Below are 8,546 nucleotides of genomic sequence, written 5' to 3'. Positions count from 1 at the left end.
TTTTTTTTTTTTTTTTTTTTTTTTTTAATTTCTCTTTCCCCTTTTTTATTTTTTTAAAAACTTAAGCCTTTGTGGAGGCTCCCGGTGCTGGCGGGGCTGCGTGGCGGGGGGGTGCAGGGTGCCTGGGTGCTTGCGAGGGATGGGGAGCGGGCGGTGGGAGGACATTGCTGCTCACTTCAACCCAGCTGGTCCCCTCCAACCCCCCGTGGGGGCAGGGAGGTGGAAAGCCCCTCAAAAAAAACCTGCCGAGCCTGCTGGCACATTCCTTAGGCCCCCAAGTCCTGGGTAAGTGGCCCTAATTATTAAAATCAGCAGTCCTTATCAGATGACAAGGCCTTTTGCTTTGATATACAAAGGCTGAGGCTTAACAACCCCATCTTCCCCTGGAAGAGGAACAAAATGTGCACCTTAACATGCGGCTTTCAAACCTCCCTGCATAATCCCCTTATCGCCTGCTGAAGATATGTATATTGATCCCAGATATGTATATTGATCCCGGCTGGGAAGTTGGGAGGTAGCGGGCAGGGGGATGCCCAGGTTCCCCCCTCCATGTAGTGACCTCTCCATGCTCCATCACAGCCCACGTCGCTCGCCCATGAATTTTTCACGCGACCGCTCTTGGGTACTGAACTCAAACATCCAGGCTGGGCTTTGGGTTTGCTTCTCCAAGGGAAGCCAAGGGTGTTAGTATCGGTAACCCACGTACCCGTTGATAAAACCTGCTGCTCCTGTCCTCACAGCCCCCATCCTTCCTCCTCCCCACCCAACTCCATGCGCAAAACCATAAGTTGAACAAGTAGGGGGTCCTCCTAAAAACTGGGCCTTTTTATTGCGTGGTTTTATAATACCAGGAAGATGGGACCCATCCTTGGCAGGCCAAGCCTGAACCTGAGCAGATTTCAGCCCTGTCCATGCCTCCTCTGATGCTTGGTGATCCTGCTCCTGTAGTTTCAGGCAGTTCTCTTGTTTCGGGCAACACGGACACTGTAACTTGTATTCCCACAGGGGCCCTAACTCCTGTCTTCAGGGTAGACTTAAAGCATTTATTAGCTGGTGCCTCAGTGGCTTTCAGTGGGACTTGAGCTATGAACTTCTTGATCTTTTGCCTGCTGATGCCAACAGCGAAGCTCCTGCTGACCTCAGCAGTGCAGCGCCAGGCTTTAAGGACCAAGTTTTTGAAGGTATCAAAGTGCGTAGAGGTGCTTCCTGGGATTTTCTTAAGCGCCCTTCCAATGCTAAAAGCAACATCCTTGAAGTTGGACATTGGGTGTGTTCAGACAGAGCGCGTCCTGGCTGCTGCTGGTCCAAGTGATGGGTGGTTAGTTGCTTCTAAGGAGGTTGAGCAGCCGGTGTGCATGGTTCCCATAAGGAGAGCGCTACCACAGAACTTGTGTGGTTTTCTCTAGCCCAGGACTGGCTGGTAACTGGATTCCTGTTTTGCTTGTCCTTAGGTCCTTCAAGAGGAATGATCCCGTTAACCCATACCATGTGAATTCTGGCTATGTGTTTGCCCCAGCAACCAGCGCGAACGATAGCGAAATATCTAGCGATGCCCTGACGGACGACTCCATGTCGATGACGGACAGCAGCGTGTGAGTATCTTGCGTTGGCCGGCTCTTTTTGGGATGTGTCATCTGTGAATCAGCTGCACCGATGGCACCCTGGGGGCTTATGGGAGCGATGGCTCCAGGGTCATCACCCTGCTTCTGCTTGCCGTTGAGGAGGGGCTGCCGAAATCGGGGTGTGCGCCCAAAGCCAGAGGTGTAGCAGGGCATGGTAGCCTCCTTCTTCATGCAGTCGCCGGAGGTATCGGATGGAGTAAAATAATGAATCCCTCTATGGCTGTTTTGCAACTGCAGCTGAGCAAACGTGTTTTCCCCAATGCTAATGGTGCTGCCTGACTAACGCGCGGAGCGTATCTCCCTGAGCCTTTGTCTTAAGGCCAGGCTTCCTTAACTAGTTATCAGTCATCAAAGAGGAGGAGATTACTTCCTGTAGGAAGCACTTTCTGTAATTAAGGTTCGTCATTAATGTCAGAGCGTACATTAATAGGGCCAGTGACCTGAAGGGGCGAATAGCTGCTCATCTAGTGTGGCTGGGGCGGTCTTCAAAGAGCCATGTGAATGGGGCTGCATGGATCAGGTCTGGGTGTTTCAGGAGGGTAGGGATGAGGGAGGATGCTGTGGCCGAGCCAAGGGATTGCAGGACCTGGCTGTTCCTCCTGGCTCTGCTGAGATGCGTGCCACCAGGAGCAAGCGTTGGACCGTTCTTCCTCAGTTTGCTTTCCCCAGCAGGAGAGAAATGGGGGCCTGGGGGTAGAGGAGGTGGTAGGACTCACTTAGTGCTCCTTAGGACCATTTTCTTCAACCAGGTAGAAGGCAGGTGTTGCCGTTTGTGTTTCATGATCTTCACTGAAGTACAAGTGCCCTAGAAAAGCCCACCTGTAAATGGAGTGCTGTGTTCTTGGGCTTCGTCTCGTAGGCAAAGCTTCTCCAGTGTCCAGGTGTGTCCAGTGATTGCTGCCTACTCCTCCGAGAGGTTTGTATGCTGGGTTTTTAAAGTCAACAGCGCTGCGTGATGATGCACAACGGAAAATGGGATTTACCAAAAATCCATGATGTGTAAACAAAAGCGTTGCTTTTTTTTTTATGCACATGGTGTATTTTGAACAGATATGACGGGAAAAAAAAAATAGTTTGTTGTCCCACCAGATTCCCTTATTGAACAATATTGGCATTAAATAAAAGAGCTGAATCATAGGGTGACTTCTTTATTTCTTCTTGCTGGCTCTGGTTGTATGTGCTCATGTGTCAACAGAGCATTCATGGGGTTAGTCATTTCTGGACCAGTGTAGGGTCACTTGGGATTCACAGGGCTAGGATTATACCCTCTCTTCACAGCAATGCCAATTGTAGGCCTTATACAGATGAGAGCACTGAGTGAGAAATAAAGTGCATGGTGGATGAAAGGCTTAACTGAATCGCTTTCAGCCCATTGTTAGGCCAGGGGAGCTTAGCGGGGATGAGAGGGCAGCAGCCCGCTTTGAAATTTGCTTGAACAAGTGAATAGGAGCTCCCCATAAAGCAGCGCCTGAAAGGAGCCTGCCTGTTTTTTCCTGCCGTAACAATGGCCCGCGCAGGCTGTGAGAGTTTGGGGAAGCTTGGCTGATTAAACTGCCCGCAGCTCCAGGTTGGGGGGCGGCGAGGGCCGGGAGCAGGCAGGGGCGCTGGGGATGTCGGGGTGGTTTTGGAAGCGGGAGAGGTAAATTTTGGCACTTTTGGAGGCTGGGCTTAAAGTTAAGGCTGATGTAAAACTTCCTTTTACTGCCAAGATGGCAGTAAATCCTGCGGGATCCACAGCCTCTCCGGGCACCGGGCTCTGCCGGTCGCTGGTGATGCTGTACGGGGCTGTGGGGCACAAACCCATCGCGCTTCCACAGCCCGAGCCCAGCTCCGAGGTTTTTCCCCCCCCTGTAGCAGCAGACCCAGGTTTATTCCGTTTCGTCAGTGCGAATGCAAATTAGTTCTTTTGGCTCATATTGGTATCAATTGAAGAGGAAAAACTTGTTCTGGAAAAGTCTGTCAGATGTAGCAGTAAAGTGAGTGGTGGGGTTTGTTTTTTTTTTTTTAAAATATGTCTAAATCTGAACTGCACTGGGATTAGGAGAGGTCTCCAAATAATCCTTAATCTGCCCTTTTTCTTTTTTTTTATTATAGATGCCAGGGATCAGTCTGTCCGTATATATTTTGTAATAGCCGCAAAGCATCATGCAAATTTGTATTTCCATTTCTGGGGGGGGGAGGAAAGGGGATTTTTTTTTTTTTTTTATTTGCTTATATCTTATTTATGGATTTACTTTGGACACAGGGGAATGCTGCTGAGCAAACTTCAAATATTACCTTATCTTACAAACCAGGCTTTTGATGTTGGCAAGATCAGAGGCTTGTTTCAGAGCCGTTGCCAAATGAAGATGGGAGTGAATGCATATGCGCATGAGTCTGATATTTCAAAGCAGCAGTAAAACTACATTCAGGTTAGGTCAGGCACATCTGAGTCAAAAGGCTAAGATAATTGGCTCAGCTTAAATGGCAGCTGACTTGGTAGAAGACTTCAAACTAGTGTTTCCCCCAGAAACAGATTGGCTTAGCCCCAGCCTGGTTAGCTGAAATGTTTATCATTAAACTCTACTATTTGGTGGCCAAACTCCGCAGCTCTTCAGCCCGCAGCTTTTAGTAGCCAAGAAAGTGAGTGCGAACATTTTGCTGCTGGAGCAAGGGGAGAGGTGGCACCTGGAGAGCTGGGCTTAACCCTCGTCCTGCCCCGAAACCTCAGGCCAAGCTCAGCCTTTTCCTTGCAAAGGCGCTTTCTCCTGGCCAGGGGAGTCTGCTTCAGCATCAGGGTCGTGTCCCCCCCCAGATCTCTTGCTGTACAGAGCCTGGCTGCAGCTCCACCCGCCCGTCCCTCTGCAGTCGGGGATCACCCTTGCTCACCCCTTCATCCCTGGCGTTCGTTTTCCCCCCATTTTATACGGAGGGCCTAGGTTTAGGCGGCGCTGATCAAAGTGGCTGCCAAAGTCCCTCCCCGTTCCCCAGGCTGACTTTCCCGCGCTGCTCCACAGCCTTCCCACCTCACTGAAATACCTCTTTTTTTTTTTTTTTTTTTTTTTAAATCTTTTTTTAATTCTGCACGTTCTTACAAGTTGTAAAACTCTTCTGGCGAGGCGGGGCTGTAGAAGCAGGGAGCAGGAGGTTTGATGTGGGGTTCTCTTCTGCAGCTGGAGGGGGAAGGAACAGCATTCGTAGTGACGTGAACGAGGGCAAATCTCAAATATAGTGAGGAGCCGCGCTGTTGGGTCAGCGTTGTTTTTCCTCCTCCTTTTTGAGCCACGCAGCCTGGGAACGGTGCGAGTGCCTTGTCTGTAGCCTGTCCCAGCACTGTCCCTTTGGCCAGAGATGTCCCCCAGGGCTGGGACACCCCGCAAGGAGATGTTCTCCCCGCTCGGTGGCCGCAGCAGAGGGGTTGGGGACGGCATCTCATGCTTGCAGACCTGGAGGGAGGTGGGAAGCGGAGGAAGGCTACAGGGCTCCCCGTTGTCCCTTGGTCATGTCCTTGGGTGCCTCGTGTTGAACGCACAGACCTTCAGCTCTTTCCCCGCTATTCCCCATCTGGATTCTTGGACTGCCATTTACAGAGGACACCTCCTCTTTCGTGGAATATGTTAATGGGATTAGTTCCGTAGGTACATATGCATGTAAGGTGCTCATGCTGATATTTTTACTTGCCTTTAAAATGCCTATTTTACTGGTTATTCCCTATATTGAAGGTCTTCCCTAAGAGACCCTTATCTCAGTAAGCCTCAGTATAACAAATACTTCTCTGAAGGTACAGGTGATTTGGTTTTCACCTTAGATTTGCTTTTCCGCCATCTTCCCCCGAAGCTAAGGTATATCCTGTGTCCCAAGCCCTGTTGCCCCATGGGTTTGTGAAGCAGAAATGCTTGGTGGCCACCAGCGCTGCAGTTGCTGGCCATGGCCGGTTGTGACGGCCAGTGCTGCTTCCTCAGAAAGTGCCACAGAGCCCTGTGTTGTGCTATGGGGACATTAGGACAATTAGCTCCTTTCACTTTTAATGTTACACGCATTCATGGGCCATGTCTAGAGGAGGCTGATGTTCATCTGGTGGTGGCATCAAGGACTTTCTCTGCAGTCCCAGCATGCTCTCCTTTATTATAAAGATTTTTCCAAGTTTTTTAAGATGAAGTTGTTCTGGTCTTTCACTCTGGGCTTTTCGGCTTAATCTTGCTCATTAAAACAGTTCAATGGCAACTGAACGCTTTGGCCAAGATCTTCGCAAAAGCCCATGATAGCGTGCTTCAAACCTTGAGTGTGGAGCGATGGCATCTAATCATCCTCCTCAAGAGGAGGGACCCAGCGTCCCTGGGAAGGCATTCCCTTGTGCCTTATCTCCAGCCATGTGTCCAAAACACGTCAGTGTGTGCCCATCTCTGCCGTGGCCACGGGAGGTGGCAGGTGGGGACGCCGTGCCATGCCAGCTCCCCGGCCGCCGCCGCTCCCCCGGGGGCAGGAGCTATTTTCTCCTCTCAGGAGATGAGTCAGGTGTGGGGGCAGGTGGATGAAAGGGATGGGACCGGAGATCAAGGTTATTCAGCCAGTCTTAGGGAAGGGGTGGAATTAGACATTCAGGATCTCCAGGCATGCTCTTCCGGCTGTCTCTGCTGTCTGTAGAAGTCCCTTTAATCCTAACTGAAGGTAATTTTTTTTGTGTGGCCAGATGAAAACACCCTGTGTTGCCTCGGGCGGGCTGTGCAGGGGGCTGTTCCCACTGGTGCTCCTCACCTGGTCTCTTCTCATGGCTCCCTGGCCATGGGCTGGCGTGGCCAAGGAGAGCAACATCATGGCCAGAGGGTATGTCCCGGCTTTGCTCATGCCTCGCGGTGGCGTGCCTGTGCCGGCCAGCCTCAGGGCAGGAGAACCATCCTGGATCTTAAGTAGAGCTAGAGACAGGGAGCAGCCTTCTGGTGGCCATCCACCTTCAGCCTCTTCCTTCTTGTTTCCACCATGCCAACACTCCATGGGGTATTCCAGAGCTTGAGGGAAGTTGTGGTCTCTGAGAGTGTAATTCGATGGTGAAAAAGCAACAAAAATAAAAGGCAGAAGCAGAAACCTAGCACTGGAAGGGTCTTCCTGTAAGATGCCTCAGAAGTGAATCCAATGGGATTTTTGGGTTGTCTTCCTGAGCAGAGTTACCTTCAGCTGGCTCTTCAGCTTCTGCTTAGTTACTGCACATCCACGTCGATGGTGACACAGGCGCTTCCCAAGCTGCCAGGTGTTGGAGGCTTCAGGTGATGTCCAGAGGGCTCAGCACCTCTGGGAACCTGTGGCATGCCTGGGTGGTTTCAGAGGTGATGGAGAGGTGTCTTGGTTAGAGCGTGGGGAGAGCCCCGACTGACGGTGACCTCTCTTCTGTGTGCAGAGATGGGATCCCCCCGTACAGAATTGGGAGCAAGAAGCAGCTCCAGCGGGAAATGCATCGGAGCGTCAAGGCCAACGGTCAAGTTTCTCTACCTCATTTTCCGGTAAGTTCAGGTGGGAGCCACAGGGTCTGGGCTGGCTGTGGGAAATGCTGGAACCAGGAATGGGCACGTGTGGAAGGAAGGGAGCAAGAGAGCATTTCCATCCCTACGTGGTACCAGGGAAGAGATGCTGCTTGGTGGTGGGCAGGAGCCACGTGCTGGCAGCATCCTTGCAAAAACCTGCTTGTGTACAGTCACATTTTGGTCCTTCCCTGAAAACCAGGTGCTAATTAAGGCTTTTCAGTGGCACTGAATTTGTCCTCCTGGTCTAAATCCAAGAAGGGATGCCCTGGTTTGGTCTAGTGAGAGCCTTGGCTCTGGCCACCTCCCTGACACCGGGGCTTGGCCTTCGAAAGCACATGTTCTGCAAGCTGGTGGGAAGCAGCATCTCCCAAAAGAGAGGGGTTTGCTGCAGATAGGTGCCGTGCTTTGAGGGGATCCTATCGGCGGTGTTGCCGTGCTCTCAAAAATTAACTTGCTGACTTGCTAATTCACTTGACTTGCAGACTCCCAATTCCTGCAGCGAATAAACTGTTTACACAGACAAGTATAAACTTATCTTGTCTTGAGATTAATACGCTGAAATTCCTCTTTCTGCTGTCTTAAGCAGCAAGAAATCAGAGAGATGATATTTCTGGTGTGTGTGGGGGGGTGGTTTATGTGGTTTTTCTTTTTGGTATTTTTTTTTTTTTTTTCCCCTTCCTCCCTAAAGAAAGTTCTATAGCCTGAGCTTGTAAATTAGATTATTTTGTCCCAGGGCGTGCAAATCGACTTTCTCTGTAAGGCAGTGCTTTGATCAGGGACTGAATAGAGCCAGCTTGTGTAAGAGTGACAATTTCCAGCAGAGTGGCCTTTTTCTACCCTCACATCATTTCTGGAGCTAAGTGGTTGCCGGAGAGAGGCCCCACCTCATCTGGTGGGTAGTATGTGAAAGAGTTGGCAGTTCAGCTTTCTGCTGTTGGGGGGGGGAGGAAAGGGAGAGAGAGGGAGAGCGGGGGCGAGGCGGGGGTGCTGGGGGTGGCAGGAGGGAGGGCACAGTCGGGTGGGGGGTTTCTTTTTCCTCTTTTTTTTTTTTCTTTTTTACCTCCCCTTTTGCCTGCCATGTTTGCTTCTTTTGGCAGAAATTCGCATTTTGCCTTTTTATATTCTGCACTTGATTTGGAGATGTTCCCTTTTTCCCTTGATAGATCTGCTTGAGGCAGCCAAGCTCAGCAGTGTAGCACCGCTAGCCTGCAGCAGCTTTCTTCATTTTCTGTACAAAGAGATGGAGGGGGGGGGAAGAGATCTAGGACACTGTTGAGACAACACTACCTCAAAGGTGCCCAGTGTGTAGCCAGGAAATAAATTACCAGCACTTCTCTGATCTGCAACCGTTTGACTTCTTTTTTTTTTTTTTTTTTCTTTTTTTTTTTTTTTTTTTTTCCCTTTTTTTCCCCCCCTTTTTTTTTTTTTT

The 8,546-nt window shown here is 50.5% G+C and overlaps 1 protein-coding gene across 1 annotated transcript in view; it reads left to right on the top strand.

Annotated features, from left to right (window-relative positions):
* The window catches only part of AXIN2 (axin 2), a 51,129-nt gene that overhangs the window by 34,507 nt on the left and 8,076 nt on the right, over window positions 1-8,546 (top strand). The window contains exons 4-5 of the mRNA XM_009642339.2: window positions 1,452-1,592; window positions 6,994-7,096. Of these exons, the coding sequence (XP_009640634.1) occupies window positions 1,452-1,592; window positions 6,994-7,096 (244 nt within the window). The remainder of the gene's footprint in view (window positions 1-1,451; window positions 1,593-6,993; window positions 7,097-8,546) is intronic.

Source organism: Egretta garzetta, unplaced genomic scaffold, assembly GCF_000687185.1.
Source record: "Egretta garzetta isolate BGI_Z169 unplaced genomic scaffold, ASM68718v1 scaffold787, whole genome shotgun sequence".
In the NCBI taxonomy this organism is placed as follows: domain Eukaryota; kingdom Metazoa; phylum Chordata; class Aves; order Pelecaniformes; family Ardeidae; genus Egretta; species Egretta garzetta.
Note: the sequence above shows the minus strand (reverse complement) of the source record. Positions and strands in the feature narration are given on the sequence as shown.